Source organism: Rhinolophus hipposideros (assembly GCF_964194185.1).
Source record: "Rhinolophus hipposideros genome assembly, chromosome: 2".
NCBI lineage: Eukaryota > Metazoa > Chordata > Mammalia > Chiroptera > Rhinolophidae > Rhinolophus > Rhinolophus hipposideros.
Window position 1 is genome coordinate 65,878,162 of NC_138048.1, and position 16,979 is coordinate 65,895,140.

The following is a 16,979-nucleotide window of genomic DNA, read 5'->3' on the forward strand; positions in this document are numbered from 1 at the left end:
TCAGAGGGGTGTGTGTAAGAGGTTGTGTGGGACTTTGTAGGTCAAAACAGAGTTCGGCTTTCCTCGGAGTGGAGTGGAACGCCGTTGTAGGATTGAAAGCAGAAGAGTGCTGTGTGTTTTAATAAAAACTATCACTAATTGCTGTGTATAGAACAGACTGGAGAGTGGTCAAAAGCAGTAGAAAGGACACAAGGTGAGAGAGATGGTGGCTTGGACCAAGGTAGTCAAAGTGGACACAGTCAAATCCTAGATTTTTTTTATTAGTTTCAGGTGTACAAAACAATGTCCTAGACATGTACACCCCTCACAAAGTGATAACGCCCCTCCCCCACTGGATTTTTTTGAAGGACTGATATGCTTTGTTGATGGTACAGATGTAGGGGATGAAAAGAAAAAGAAGTTAAGGATGACCCTCAGGTTTTTGGCTAAACAATTGGAAGGATGGAATTACCATTTACTGAGATGCAGAAGACCTGAGGGATTCAGTTTTGAAGTATTAAGTTTGAGGTGCCTGTTAGACATCCAAGTAGAGATGTCTATTGGTGCCCTCTGAACTTTTGTGAAGTATTTCTCAGTGGACTCCATTCTAGTACTAATTCTCTATAATTTAGTCTCGAATACTATAGCTCAAGTTTTCTATTCCATCCTCTGATCACATTCCACGATAAAATCCTTTAGTAAATAATCTATATTTACTAAATAATTTTAAGTTGTAGGAATAATTGACTTTCAATTGAGTTTCAGAAAGACCATAAAGTTATATATCAATATTTTAAAAGTGGATTGATATGTAAATGGAGAACTGAATCAGTCTCTATTTTTTATAGTTGCTTTGCGTTGCTAATTTTGGAGTAAACACACTGAAAAATGAGTGAACTGGAACAGTTAAGGCAGGAAGCTGAACAACTGCGGAATCAGATCCAGGTAAGAGCAAACTTCTTCATTTTGAAATTTTAACACTTTTATTCAGTACCAGCAATGACAAAAATTGTTCATGAGTCATCATTCTACATATGTTAAATAACTTATGAGGCCAGAAATGGTCTTTTTTTTTTATTATGCCGCTAAAGAACGCTCCAAAAATCATTAGTAACAAATCAACTCAAAACAGTAAAGAGCATAAGAAACGAAACACAAGCTCCGTTTTTAACAAAACTAAAAGACACTCCCGAACTACATAATAGGATGGGGGAGAGTTGTGAGACGCAGTGATGCTTCAGGGTGTGGGAAGGCTTCTCATACAGAGTACGTCACACTCTCACAGGAACAACTGCAATAATCCTTTCTTTGAAACAATGGAAACAGGTGCTTTCATGGACTGAGGAGTATCAAGGAAGGCAGAGAAAAAAATGAAATAATACAGACATGCTGTCTCTTAGGAAGCCTCTTGTTGACAGGGTGGAGGAAAGAATCTTGTGTAGTCTGGCACTACCTTCTCTTTTTCTCAGGGAAAAGTAAGAGTTAAAACACCTTACAAATATAAATGAAGACCTTCCGCACAAAGCAGGGAGAATCCCTAATAACTTGGAACACTGCTGTTGCCCTCCCCAATATGATCCTTTTGCAATAGACAGTTCAGAAGGCCTCATCTAATTTGAAAGTGAGGAATAAAAAAAAAGGAATAAGCACAGGCTCTATACAAGGATATTACAAGAAAAGAGAGGGAAAGGAGCAGGAAAAACGGTATGGATGAAGAACACTCATCCCCCAAAATTTTGATTCTGAGTAGATTGAAGTACTAACCATTTTCATTGCCAGGAATTCAAAGAAGTTAATGATTTTGATGTGAATAAGAACTCTTGAGTTGATACCTTAGGTGTCAGAACAAAGCTGTCAAAACAAAGGAAGGATTTATTTAACCTGGGATGAACAGAGGCAGCTTCGTGAGTTAATCTATGAATTAAATGTTGCTACCACCACCAGAAAGGATTCTCCCCCGTCTCCACTTTGGGTGACTTGCTCCAGATGTTGAGCAGGACCTACTGATTGGCCAAGCACATGGGCATTTGCCCATCTCATTTTTGAAAAATCTGTTCTCTGTATTTATGAGCTTGTGTTTTTTTGCTTTTGTTTGTTTTTTTAAAGATTTTATTGGGGAAGGGGAACAGGACTTTATTGGGGAACAGTGTGTACTTCCAGGCCTTTGTTCCAAGTCAAATTGTTGTCCTTTCAATCTTAGTTGTAGAGGGTGCCGTTCAGCTTCAAGTTGTTGTCTTTTCAGTCTTAGTTGTGGAGGGTGCAGCTCAGCTCCAGGTCCAGTTGCCGTTTTTTAGTTGCAGGGGGCACAGCCCACCATCCCTTGCGGGAGTCGAACCGGCAACCTTGTGGTTGAGAGGATGCGCTCCAACCAACTGAGCCATCTGTGAGCTCAGCGGCAGCTCAGCTCAAGGTGCCATGTTCAATCTTAGTTGCAGGGGGCGCTGCCCAACATCCCTTATCCCTTGTAGGACTCAAGGAATTGAACTGGCAACCTTGTGGTTGAGAGCCCACTGGCCCATGTGGGAATCGAACCGGCAGCCTTCGGAGTTAGGAGCATGGAGCTCTAACCTCCTGAGCCACTGGGCTGGCCCCTATGAGCTTGTTTTATTATTATTATTTCTTGATTCCACAAATAAGTGAGATATGTAGTATTTGTCTTTCTCTGTCTGACGTTTTACTCAACATAATGCCCTCAAGGTCCATCCATGTTGTCGCAAATGGCACCATTTTGTTCTTTTTTATGGCTGAATAGTGTTCCATTGTATATACAAAGGGTGCCAAAAATATATATATACACATTTTAAAAAGGAAAGAACTACTAAAATTATAATACAATGAATGACACTAGTATTCATTTGAGTAACACCAATTTTTGAGCAAACGTCATACTGCACAGTGCTACTGTAATTCCATTCAACTTCAAAAAGTAATACATAGATAACATCTCTTAAAATGTGTACTTTTTTTGGCACTCTCCCCCCGCCCCCCTGGTATATACCACATTTTCTTTATCCATTCATGGATGTATTGATTCAATGGATGCATTGATGGACACTTAGGTTGTTATGTTGTCTCCTTATTTGGCCATTGTAAATACTGTTGTAATGAACGTGGGGTGTCTATAGCTTTTTAAGTTAATATTTTCATTTTCTTCAGATAATTACCAATGGGTAATAGTGTTCATAAGAGTAAATTCTCCTCAATGTAAAGAGAATCTTTGCATAATGTACATTTGCAAGTAATTGCTGTGAAGATATTTGTAGAATTCTTATATTCCAACATGATGTTTTAAGTTTTGCTACAGATTTGCACTATTCAATAATTTTCACATGCAGTTTGTTAATTGCATTGTTAATGTTAAAGTAACATTAACAATAAGGATAGGGATTTTAGGTTTGTCCACTGCTGTATCCATGGTACCTAGAATAGTACCTGACAGATAGTGTTCAACAGATTTGTTTTTGAATGACTGAAGTAAGACAGGTGACCTAAATGATAGTTCATTTTCATAAAGCTTAAAATCAGAGAATCCTTTTTTTAGAATTTAGTCTTCAACTTATTCATTTTTGAAACATGGCTCAGGTCATCACTGTCATTTCTAGAAATTCTTCTCATTGTAGGAAAGTAGGCTAAATCATTCCTTGCCAAATGAGATTTCTCAACCCATAATTTGCCTAGAATGAAAGACTCAAATCGTATGTTTGTGTAACTACTTATGAACACCCTTACATAGAAATATCCTAAGTGTTTATAAATAGGTTGAAAGGGCAGCCAAAGGATTGTGCATTCCATCTTTTCTGTGAGTGGAGGCAGGCATTTTGCCTTTGGCTGACTGGAACACGTTGTTCATTTGGGACTTATATGCCTCCTCTTTGCACAGGAGCATGCTAAGCACAATAGGGAAAACCAAAGTTGAAGAGGATACCATGCTAACCTTTGAGGGGAAAATTTTTGTTTTAAGTCTAGTAGGGAGAATTAATTAGCATATGATTTTCTGATGTATATGAATCCTCTAACGTATTATTAACTGATAAATTTGGTTTTAAACAATTTGTTCCTTGTTAAATATGTTCTTCCCTTGCCTTTATTTATGTTGTTACATTGATTTCTGTTTCATTATGTTCCTTTTGGAAATTGCCTTTAGTTATGTAGAAATTTAAAGTCTCTTTGAAAAGCTATAGCTTAGGCATAAACACCAGCTTACATGGTATGAATTAATGCTATTAATATAAATGCTATTAATATAAAAAACATAGATGTGACTCAGTATAAACAGTTGATATTACATAAAAAAATTGTTTTCTTGTGATGCCATGTCTTTTTCTCATATTAGATCTAAACTATTTTATTTCTAATATCATCTATATCCAGTGTACTTGGAAAGCATTTTAAAGAAGTGTTATGTATTTAAAAAAACGTTTCTGAAGTGACCTGGGTTAACTATAAATATCTTTCCTATCACCTCAACTTCTAGATGCTAGAACAAGCAGAACAGAACTCAGAACTCTTGATTTTTCTGAAGCTTAGTAACAAATATAACTGTGGTTACTGCAGCCTTATTAAATCAACTGAGTTCGTTTTTACTCAGGGGATGCAATTAAAAATCTTTTAATCATAAACCCAAAGTATATTTGCACAATAGAGTACAATTGAGAGTCCATAAATAAATCACTTGGTCATAGCCAGATGAGTTTTCAACAAGGGTACTAAGGCAATTCAATAGGGAAAGAATAATCTTTTCAGCAAATGGTGCTGTGACAACTGGATATCCACATGCAAAAGAATGAATTTTGACTCCTTCCTCACACCTTATATAAATAAACTCAAAATAGTACCTGATTGTAACAGCTAAAAGTGTAAAATTCTTAGAAGTAAACATAGTTTTTAATCTTTGTGACCTTGAATTAGGCAACAGTTTAATATGACACTAAAAGCACAAGCAACAAAAGAAAAAAATTGGTAAATTGGACTTCATCAAAATAAAAAACTTGCGTGTCATAGGATACTATCAAGAAAATCAAAAGACAATCTACAGGATGGGAGAAAACATTTGCAAATTATACATCTGATAAGGGTCTACTATTCTGAATATATAAAGAACTCCTACATCTCAATCCAGTCGTCTACCGATGGGCATTTCGGTTATTTCCATGTCTTGGCTATTGTGTATAGTGCTGCAATAAACATAGGGGTGCATAAACTTTTTTGAATTAGAGTTTTGGATTTCTCTGGATAGATACCTAGGAGTGGAATTGCCAGATCATAAGGTAGTTCCATTTTCAGATTTTTGAGATACCTCCATACTGATTTCCATAGTGGCTGCACCAATCTGTAATCCCACCAACAGTGCACAAGGGTTCCCTTTTCTCCACATCCTCACCAGCACTTGTTGTTTGTTGATTTATTGATGATAGCCATTTTGACTGGGGTAAGGTGGTATGTCATTGTGGTTTTTATTTGCATTTCTCTGATGGTTAGTGAAGTTGAGCATTTTTTCATATGTCTGTTTGCCATCTGTATGTCGTTTTTAGAAAAATGTCTCTTCATGTTCTCTGCCCATTTTTTAATTGGGTTGTTTGTTTTTTTGGAGTTGAGTTGAGTGAGTTTTTTATAAATTTGTGATATTAACCCCTTATCGGACATGTCATAGACAAATATCTTTTCCCATTCAGTAGGATCCCTTTTTGTTTTATTGATGGTTTCCTTTGCTGTGAAAAAACTTTTTAGTTTGATGTAATCCCACATGTTTATTTTTTCTCTTCCCTTGCATGAGGGGATATATCAGTAAAAATCTTACTTGGGTAATGTCTAAGAACTGCTACATCTCAACAATAAACAACCCAATTTAAAAATGGGCAGAGGATTTGAATAAACATTTCTCCAAAGAAGATATATAAATGGCCAATAAGCACATGCAAAGATACTCCTACATGAAAAGATGCTCAACATCACTAATCATTAGGGAAATGCAAATCAAAACCACTAGATACCACTTCACATCCACTAAGATGGCTGTAATAATAGTAATGATAAAAAGAAAACAAGAACAGTGTTTTTTGGGATGTGAAGAAATTCTTGATTAGAACCCTCATACATTCCTTGTGGGAACATAAAACAGTACAACTGCTGTGAAGACCAATTTGACAGTTTCTTAAGTTAAACATTGAGTTACCATATCAACCATCAGTTCCACTCGTAGGTATATTCCGAGGAGAATTGAAAATGTAAGTACACACAAAAACTTGTATGTGAATGTTCAAAGCATCATTATTCATAAAAGCAAAAAAGTGGAAACTTAAATGTCCGTCAATTAATTAATGGATAAACAAAATGTGACATATCCATATAATGGAATATTACTTGGCCATAAAAATAAATGAAATGCTGATACATGCTACACAATATGGATGAACCTTGGAAACATTATACTAAGTGAAAGGAGCTAGACACAAAAAGTATTGTGTGATTTCATTTATGTGAAATGTCCGGAATAGGCAAATCCAGAGAGATAGAAAGTAAATTAGTGAATACCAGGGGATGAGGGAAGAGAGAATTGGGAGGTACAGTGTTTCTTTTTTTGGAGTGATTGAAATGTTCTGGAATTAGATAGTGGTGATGGTTGTACAACATTGTGACTATACTAACCATTGAATTACACAACTTAAAATGATTTAAATGGTTAATTTTATGTTATGTGAATTTTAATAAGTTTTTTTAAAATAAAGATTATGTCGTACAGTAAAAAGTATATTTGCAAATCTACATTTTTCAATGAAAATATTTAAAATCCTGTCTAGTGATTTCCATGTCTAAATGTATTATAACCATCTTTCTTTACTTCAGGATGCTAGGAAAGCATGTAATGATGCAACGCTTGTTCAGGTAAAGGGATTTTTTTTTCATTTTAATAATTTACATGAAACAGCTTGACACTGATGCAAATGACATTCAGATCCTTCTTATTAGTAGTTAATTGAAAGAAAAATGAGATCTCTATTTAAAAACACTTTGTAATTTGTAAGGTGCTGTGCAAGTGCTTTTTAAAGCATATGTATTAAAATAAAAGTCTGTAGAAAAAGAAATACTATAAAATATGTAGATTCTTATATGTTTCTTTTTAGGTAGCTTCTAATTCTTTTTGAAATGCCCTAATTAAGCTTGTTTTTCTTATATAAACTCTTAGGAAGGCTTCATTAGTTTAACTTTGATACTTTTCATGCAGGAAATACTTTATGTGCTTTATAAGCATAAAACTGATTTTCTTACAGTACTCTTTGATCATCTACTATTAGATTTTTATTTGGGCTTTTTTTTTTTAACCAAAGTTGGGCAGGGGTTGTCCATTCTTTTTAGTTAATAGTCTACAGAAGATTTTCTCACTGGAAAGTATGCAAATAGCATAATTTTAAATTAATCATACTTTTTTTGAACAACACCTTGATCCTAGAAATGACTGTGGAATTACACCTATTTATATTAAATTACCTTCAATTGCTACAGATTTGTTCTTTGTTTGCTTTTTTGCCTATTAATTGTTTCTACTTTATTTTCTGAGCTACATCTAAGCTAACAAATAACATTCATGTCATTTTCTAAAGATCACATCAAATATGGATTCTGTGGGTCGGATACAAATGCGAACAAGACGTACACTGAGGGGTCACCTAGCTAAAATCTATGCTATGCATTGGGGATATGATTCAAGGTTTGTACCTGTCATTTTCAAACTATCAGCAGAATTATTTTTGTTACGAATCATCGTTTGCATTTCTTTTAAAACAAACATTTTTTATAGTTAAAACAAACTATATTTATGAAATATTTGCAGACAATGCATCCAGTATGAACATTTTGCTTCCACTAAAATGTTCTTTGACACTTTAAAAGTTTAGAAATCTTAACTATGAAAAATAAATTTCCTTTCTTAAAAATATCCATTATCAAGTTATTCAGATAAACTGTTTAGGATTTCTTTTCTTTGCAGTGGGGTATTATACTTTGTTTTTTGATATGCGAAAAGCAGTTCTATTGCATATTAACCTTGAAATTTTAGTTAATAAGCAAACATTTCTTGAATGTTGCTATGGATAAGTTACTAGATATTACTATAGTTATTTGTTATCTAAATTCACAAAGGATGGAAGTACATATCTTTAGTACTCAAAATTCCATTTTTCAAGATGCATTCTCTTTTGCTCGACTATTGGATTAACTCAACTAGCAGTTATTTGTCTCTCTTTTACTTTCCTATGACATTATTTTATACCACTCCTCTGACAATTTTCATTTACTTGATTTCTTATAAATATGTGTAAAATATCTTATCTCCAATCTCCCCCACATGGTAAAGGCCAAGGCTAGGAGGTATTTCTTGTGTCGTACCCATAACACTGCCTCACATTCACAAGCTCTCAGTTGATGTTTTTAGATTGAATGAAATATGGTTGTTAGGCTTATATGTACTCTTATGGTCATTAAATTTAAATCAGTAAATACTAAACCAGTCCCTTATATCTACCAGAATCTTGAATAACAACTAGAATATTGTCATTATGAAAGTGTTGAATCATAACCAGAGACATTTTTAGTGATATGTCTCCATTTTGCTAAATTCTACACTATGTTGAAAATTTTGGCATGCAGAATAAATTTTTTAAAACTTGGGACACTATTTTCTGGTATCAGGTTTTTAATGAGAAAAATTATATTTTTCTTTTCTGAACTACGTTAATACAATGCATAACTAATTTAAATTTCTTTTTTTCCTCTAAGTGTGAAATTATTTTTATTTCTTCTTCTAGGCTACTAGTCAGTGCTTCCCAAGATGGAAAATTAATTATTTGGGATAGCTATACAACAAATAAGGTAGAATTTCTTAATTATTATTTTAAATAACTGTTTATTTGGTTTAATATCCACCAGTTCATTCCTTTATTCTATTACTTCCAAGATTAATTTCCTTCTAAGATTAATCTATTTCATTTATTTTAATCTAGATCCTCTCTTGAGTCTTCGTGTTTGCTTTTAATATTTAGCCTCATTTTTTATTCCAAGGACGACTGCCGGGATATTATTCAGTGTGTTTTACTGGAGTCTCATATTTTCGTATTTTAGAAAAGAATGTGCATCAATTTTACACATAACAGTTTTTAAAAAATTCCCATTTCCTAATGTGACAATGATCTGGAGATTTTTATTTCTAGTTGTGGGTAAGCTAGAATGCTAGTATGAAACTTTTCTTTGGTTTACTCTAAGCATTGATTTGTGTTTCTAGACTGCTCAGAAGAGACAGTAGATTGGAGGCAAATTACAACTTGTTTGGATCTCTTAGTGAAAGCCAGGATCCCCTAATGTCCCTGAAGGAATCCCTGATGTAAAGGTGTTCAGTGGTAGTGGAAAAGCCTTAGGAAAACTTTCACAGGTCAAATACCTCAGATTCTGTGTACACTTGTATCACTATTAAAGTTTTAAAAGTACTATTTTGTGAAATAAATAGTATCTTCAGCCTGATTTAGATTTTAAAGGTAGATAAGACATATTTGTATTATAACAGTTTTTCTATATTAATTGGCATTGAGCATGTCTTTCAATTATATTTTCCATACTTTTAAAGTTCTTTGTATGGACCTTTAGTTAGCCTTGCTATTCCTTAAATCTTGCTGCCTGATCTGCAAATGATTGGTGTTAGGTAGCAAGGCACCAGGCGATGGTGTGAGTAGATCAGTGTAAACGATTAACTGTTGTTTAAATTTGAGCCCAGAGTGTGGGACCTGTTATTGGAAGGACCATCTCTTCATGAAGGAACCATTTTAATCGAATCTGATACTAGTATTATTCAGTGTTATGTTGGAGAAAATTCTTCTTTTGAGCACTACTGCAAAAACAAAGAATTTTTATCAGATTCTTTAATATTTTACAGTTAAGATTTCAAATTGCTATATTAGCATTGAAACATCCTATGTTCTTGCTTCTCTTAAAAGAATAATTTCTGAAGAGCACTTAAATCCAAATTATTGAATAATAATATAGAAAACATAATAGGTATTTTAGTATGCATTAGTATTTTATTTTTCATTGTTCACTTTTCCAATCCATTGCATTCTTTATTTTTGCTTTAATTTTTTGTATGCATTTAATTTTTAGTAATATTTGCTTCATTGTAAATAATTTACGAGTGTGACTATTTTTGTAATCTTTACTTAGTAATAGTTTTTGTGCATTGTATTTGTTCTACAGATGCATGCTATTCCTTTGAGGTCCTCCTGGGTGATGACCTGTGCTTATGCTCCCTCTGGTAATTATGTTGCTTGTGGAGGACTGGACAACATCTGCTCTATATATAACTTAAAAACCAGAGAGGGAAATGTGAGAGTGAGCCGAGAACTACCAGGTCACATAGGTGAGCTCCATTAAATATTATCCTTTCCTACCAAACTTGACTCCTCCTGAAGAATGGAGCTGATCAAGGTGAATGAGTGACAAATTGTGCTCAGCCGGCGAAAGGATAAATACTAATTAAGTGAGAGTAGAACTTACTATGAACTAACTTTTTAATATAAATGATGACCACAAGTCTATTTTTCTTAAAAAGGTATTATTTTTGTCAAGATGATAAGTTTATTGCAAACTATTCAAACGATAATGAAAAATACAAAAAGGAAGTAAATATTTTCTGGCATAGTATTTGGTTAGCAGCATTAATTAGGAAATGTTGCCACTTATCAGGTTTCTGCCTCTCCTAATTCATGGCAGTACTATTTGACCATGCTTTTTACAAAATCTCTATAAGGCATTTCCCTGCCATTTCCATATTTTGAAACACTGGTGAATTCTGAGCATTCAAATGTCACCTTTTTTATGAAGCTGTCACTGAGGTGGTGGTTCTAGTCTCACCATACTTCTAATCTTTCTCCAAGGTACTTAATCCTGTCTGTCATAGACCATCGATATTCGTGTAAAGGAGTCTCTGTCTCTTAGGTAATTGTAGTAGGTAGAAGGGTCTGTGTCTGATTCAGGTTTGTAACTTTCAGAGTGCCCAACATGATACGGTTGACACAGTAATTACCTAATAGTTAGGTGAAGTAATTAAGGTAGAACGACAGATTACACTGACAAACACGTGTGCCCAGGTATTCTATTTTTAAGAATATATAGTAATATTTCATATGCTAATTGAGTTACTAAATCGTTGATAACCTAACGTGTTCCTCTCTGCTGTAGGCTACTTGTCCTGTTGTCGTTTTGTAGATGACAGCCAGATTGTTACAAGCTCAGGAGATACAAATTGGTAAGTTTATTCCAGAAGAACACTGATTTGGGGGTTGCGGGTGGTAGTAGGAACTAACGTAAGAAGAGACAATAGTCATTGTTTTTATTTACTTTTCATTACAGTGCTTTATGGGACATTGAAACAGCCCAGCAGACTACCACGTTCACTGGGCATTCTGGAGATGTGATGAGTCTTTCTCTAAGTCCTGACATGAGGACTTTTGTTTCTGGTGCTTGCGATGCCTCTTCCAAGTTATGGGATATCCGAGATGGAATGTGTAGACAGTCTTTCACTGGACATGTGTCAGATATCAATGCCGTCAGTGTAAGTGAATAGCATTTCTAAGGAAAATTCTTATAAATAATATGCTCTTATAACATTGAATCCCTAAATAGTAAGGGTTTGATGGGGAAAAAAAATAACAGAAAGGTTTTTTCCACAGGCCTAGGTCTTTCCGTACATGTGAATAATAAGTTTTGTTTCCCAGTTTAGAGGGATGGATCATCTTAGCAGACAAGTTGGATATCCACAGCAGTGTGTTCAAGTTATTCACAACATTCCCTTATTATTTTTCTGGTATCTGTCGAATCTGTAGGCTATCTCATTCATGACATTGGTAATTTGTCTGTTTTCTTCCTGATTAGTCTGGTGTTGTAGGTTGAATTGTATCCCTCCAAAATTTATATGTTGAAGTCCTAACCCCCAGTACCTCAGAATGTGGCCTTATTTGAAAGAAGGGTTGTTACAGATGAGGTTACTTGAGAGGTACTGGATTGGGGGTCCTTAATCCATTATGACTGGTGACCTTAGACAGGGGGGAAATTTAGAGACAGCAAGCATAGAGGGCAACCAGTGTGAAGAGATACAGGCCGAAGACAGCCATTTGCAAGCTAAGGAGAGAGGCCCCAGGTGCTTCCCTCCCAGCCCTCAGACACCTGATCTCAGACTTCCAGCCTCCAGACTGTGAGACAATATATTTCTTTGTTTAAACCACCCAATTTGTGGCACTCTGTTACAACAGCCCTAGCAAATGAATACATTTGGCTAGAGGTTTATCAGTTTTATTTGTCTTCTTAAAAAAGACATCTTTTGGTTTCAGTGATGTTCTGTATCGTTATTCTGTTTCATTGGTTTTTCACTCTGATCTTTCTTCTTTCTTTTCCGCTGTTTATTTGGGTTTCATTACTTTCCTTTTTCTAGTTTCTTAAGGTAGAAGCTGACACCATTGATTTGAAACGTTTTCCTTTTCTATCATTGGAGCTTAAAGTTATAAATTTCTACGTAAGCATTGCTTTTAGCTGCATTCCACAAATGTTGATGTGTTTATATGCACTTAAAAAGAATCTGTACTCTCCTGTTACTGGATGGAGAGTTTCATAGATGTCAATTAGGTCAAGATGGTTGAAAGTGTTATTCAAGTGTTCTTTATCCTTGCTAATTTTTGTCTGTTCTTTCTATTCATTATTGAAAGAGGGGTGTTGAAATCTCTAATGGTGCATTTTTACATTTTCCTTGTCATCCTTTTGTTTTTGCTTCATGTATTTCAAAGTACATACTTTTAGGATGGTTATGTCCTCTAATGAATTGATTCCTTTATCATTATGAAATATCCCTCTTTATCCATGGTAATATTATTTGCTCTGAAATCTTTGTCTGATATAACAGAACTAGCCCAGTTTTCTTTTGATTAGTGCTAGCATGGGCATATCTTTTTCTTTCCTTTTATTTTTAACCCATTTGTGTCTTTATATTCAAAGTGATTTTCTTATAAGCAGCAGTTGGGTCTTACTTTTCTGTAATCTCATGATTTGTGCCTTTTATAGTTTAGACCCAAAACTGAAATAAGAGTTGCATTTAGAAAGTAGAAAAAATATTATTTGCAGGTGATGTATTTAGCTACCGAGATATCCCAAGATAGAGTTCAGTGTATTTCTGTATTACAAAAACTATTTTAAAATCAATAACTTTGCTATACCAATAATAGCCAGGTAGAAAATGGGGAAGAAAATCCTATTGAGAACAGCAACAAAAATTATAAAATAGACAAGGAATAAATTTAGCAAGAAATGTACAGAATCTTTATCATAAAATTTTACTGGTGCACTTTTTTTTTTTAATGCCATGTTCCTCAATGGGAAGACTGCATATTGCAAACCAACCATTTATTTTACAAACTAATATTCAGATTTAATACAAATTTTAATCTGTAAAAGAAACCCAAGTGGAATCTTTTTGAGATGAGTCAGAATATGGAAAAAAGAGACTTGATCAAATGTCTGTGAAACTCAAGTGGGAAAAAGAGAGGATAGAATGAAGCAGAATAATGAGTGTTTTGCCACGCCAGATAATAAAATTTACTATCAGGTTATAATGATTAAAAAAAAAGGAGTATAAAAAAAAGGAGTATGATAAAGGTACAAGAAAGGACAAACAGCGAACTCAAAACTAACATTTTGGTGTATATAAGACTTTAGTGAATTAGAGATGTAGCAACAAAATGAGTCAAAAAATGATTAACAGCTGGGACAATTAACTATTAAGAAAATTAAGTTAGATCCTTACACTGAGTGCTGTATGTCAAATAAATACCAAATGGATAAAAAAAACTAAGACGTGAAAAATGAAATTATTAAAAAAAGAAGCTAGAAGAAAGTAAAATTGAACATGAGATAATAGTCTGAGGAAGAACTTTGTTTATAAAAAGAATGAAAGAAATCTCAGAGGAAAAGAAAAACAAATTTGACTAGATGAAAATTAAAAATTGCTTTATAGTTTTAAGAAGTAAACAATATGAGAAGGCAAATGGTAAACTATAAAATAATATGTGTAACAAAACAAATTTATATTCTTAATTTTGTTCCTACAAATCAACAAATTACACGTAAGTACTAACAGCCCAGTAAAAAATAAGTAAAGGTCATGAACAATCAGTCAACAAAAGTAATACAAATGACCATTAGATATAAGGAAAAAAAGTTATTTCCTCTTTATAAAAGATCAGCATTGAGTAATGCCAGTATCTGGGAAAAGGGATTCACAAACTAATAATGGGTAGTTTTATTTTTTTGTTTTCACTACTGGTTTAACTTGATAACCTAGCTTAGCTGGAATGATTCATGTTCTCTCTGATCAAATCTGTCCTATTTATTTCTCATAATGGGATTTTGAAACCTTTCTTTAAGAGTACACATATATAAATTCTATAAATAGTTATATTTATCTGTTCTAATAAGACATATGGAGGACCAGAGCCAATATTTATTGAATACTTGCTATGTGCTAAACAATGGGCTGTGTACTTGGCATGTTATTCTATTCAATCCTAACCAATACTCTAAAACTGAAACTAAGGCCCAAAGTAGTTAAGAATCTTTAGTACCAGTTATCAATCTTTAGTACCTGGTAAGAAGCCAAGGTGGAATTTGATTCTAGGTTTGTTTTACCCCCGAGCCTATTATTATACTGCCTCACATGATTTTTGTACATGTCTATGAAATAAATGTTTGTTGCTTTTCTTTCTAGTTTTTTCCAAATGGATATGCCTTTGCCACTGGCTCTGATGATGCCACTTGCCGTCTCTTTGACCTTCGTGCAGACCAAGAGTTATTATTGTATTCTCATGACAATATCATCTGTGGAATCACTTCTGTAGCCTTCTCAAAAAGTGGGCGCCTCCTGTTAGCTGGTTATGATGACTTTAATTGTAACGTATGGGACACACTGAAAGGAGATCGTGCAGGTTAGTAACAAGTCTGCATTAGGTTGTGGTTTTGGTAGGAAATAGGAAGAGTTCACATCAGTTGTTTGAGGCTCCTGGAGACCCTGGAGCTGAGGAATTGGCAACCTAGCAATGCTCACTCATGGTCACTGTTGCCCTTTGAGTGCAGTTACGGTGCATAAACCACAGTTACTTTTCTGTTTTCTGAAGAGTTAACATCTAGTTCTGTCCTATTTTCTTGTTTGGTAAATTTTGATATAAATGTGAATAGTGAATATAATTCAGTGTGGTCTTTTCCAAATTAAAACTTTCTTATAACCTGACAGGAAACATTGTTTAAGTGCTATGGATCATGTTCCTTCTCGAACAGATCTTATCTGGGACAGGACATATACTCACTGTCTTCCTTTGCAGCTTCCAAAATATTAGTATATACATCAAGTCATATTGAGAATAGTCAATAACAAATTACAGTGATTTTTTTTTCAAATTAAAAAATCAAATAATTCTACATACTGTTTCCCGAAAATAAGACCTACTCCGAAAATAAGCCCGTTAAGATCGTCACCAGATGGAAGCATTTAGTACGTGATGATGAAGTTCCAGATGATGACATGACTGTATTTGAATAAATATAGATTGTTGGACATGAAAAAACTAAGACATCCCCTGAAAATACGCCCTGATGTGTCTTTTTGACCAAAATTAATATAAGACCCGGTCTTATTTTTGGAAACACAGTAGATTGTCACCAAAACATAGGAGTTCTCTGACCCCCAATCCATATTTTTTGCTTCCGAAGGTGGCTTAACGCTTAGGCATTATCTGTTGAGAGTTCAGCTTTAACACCGCTCCTCCCACCACGTCCCACCCAGACCCATCTTCCAATTTTTCCCATTTTGTGAATTTTGGTTAACACATCAGTCAGTGTTTACATAATTCTAACTTTTTAACAGTACTTACTGCTGAGCAATGGTCTATACTGTTATTTCTTTTGCTATACTTATATTCTCTAGGTTTAAATTCTTACTTATATTCTCTAGGGTTACTTTATTCTCATTACTTATATTCTCTGGGGTTAAATTAATTTTTTGGCTTATATTCGTAGTTTTGATGTACTTCTCACTAATTAATCTTCAACTTTTCTGCCAGTTTTGATATGTCTTGGAGTGGATCCATTTTCATCCATTGTGTTGAGTATTCAGTGGACATTTTCCAATCTGGAAACTTACACCCTGTAGTACTAGGATGTTTAATTGCTAGCATGCCGAATGTTACCATGCTGAACGTGCTAGAGAATATTAAGACTTAGACAAGATGCACTTCTTTTCCTGAGATTGGATGAAAATGCTTAATTACATATAGCGAGAACACAAACTCAAACACAGTATTAAATAAAAAAGTCTTGTGAGAATTTGATATATTCTATTTTTTAAAATCTTTACATTTCTCATTTTCCTTCCAAATATTTGGGAATATTTCATTTTATGCTGTGTGGTAATCAGAATGTTGAGATTAATATACAAAAGAAACTAAAACTAGATGAGTTTGGTGGTTTCTGAAAGTTATAATCAAAACATTCCAGCATTTGGTGGTTAACAGACGCAAGTAAATAAATTATGTTGGTATTTTTCAAGTGGTATAAGGCAACTTTGTACTTTCGTTTTTGTTGTTCTTGTGGTAAAAGACTACTTCATTGAACTTCATTTAAAATTTTGTTGAAAATAGCATAGCTCAGTGACAAAATATGGAGTATCATGAACTTACTAGAGCTGTAGAATAATAACCTATATCTATTTTCCTACATATAAGAAAACATAATTATGAAATAGTTTTTCAAAAATGATTAACACGATTTGACGCGTATGTCAAAAATTCATGTAGTGCAAAGAATTGTATTTTACTTAGATGTCCAACTTATCCCCGGCCCTCAGTATCCCCACTCAGAGGAATCTGTTCGCTTTTAAGTGCTCTTCTGATTTTTGTACATACACTTGTTTAATTCTAAAACTT

At 34.0% G+C, this 16,979-nt stretch overlaps 1 protein-coding gene across 2 annotated transcripts in view; it reads left to right on the forward strand.

The window, feature by feature from the left end:
- GNB4 (G protein subunit beta 4) overlaps positions 1–16,979 on the forward strand; it is a 40,278-nt gene that overhangs the window by 19,113 nt on the left and 4,186 nt on the right. Inside the window, exons 3-10 of one of the 2 annotated variants that reach the window (XM_081029510.1) lie at positions 828–924; positions 6,823–6,861; positions 7,578–7,684; positions 8,781–8,844; positions 10,216–10,378; positions 11,200–11,266; positions 11,371–11,572; positions 14,771–14,987. In XM_081029510.1, coding sequence (XP_080885636.1) covers positions 868–924; positions 6,823–6,861; positions 7,578–7,684; positions 8,781–8,844; positions 10,216–10,378; positions 11,200–11,266; positions 11,371–11,572; positions 14,771–14,987 — 916 coding nt within the window. In that variant the 5' untranslated portion in view covers positions 828–867. The remainder of the gene's footprint in view (positions 1–827; positions 925–6,822; positions 6,862–7,577; positions 7,685–8,780; positions 8,845–10,215; positions 10,379–11,199; positions 11,267–11,370; positions 11,573–14,770; positions 14,988–16,979) is intronic. The other variant, XM_081029511.1, reaches the window with a different exon arrangement.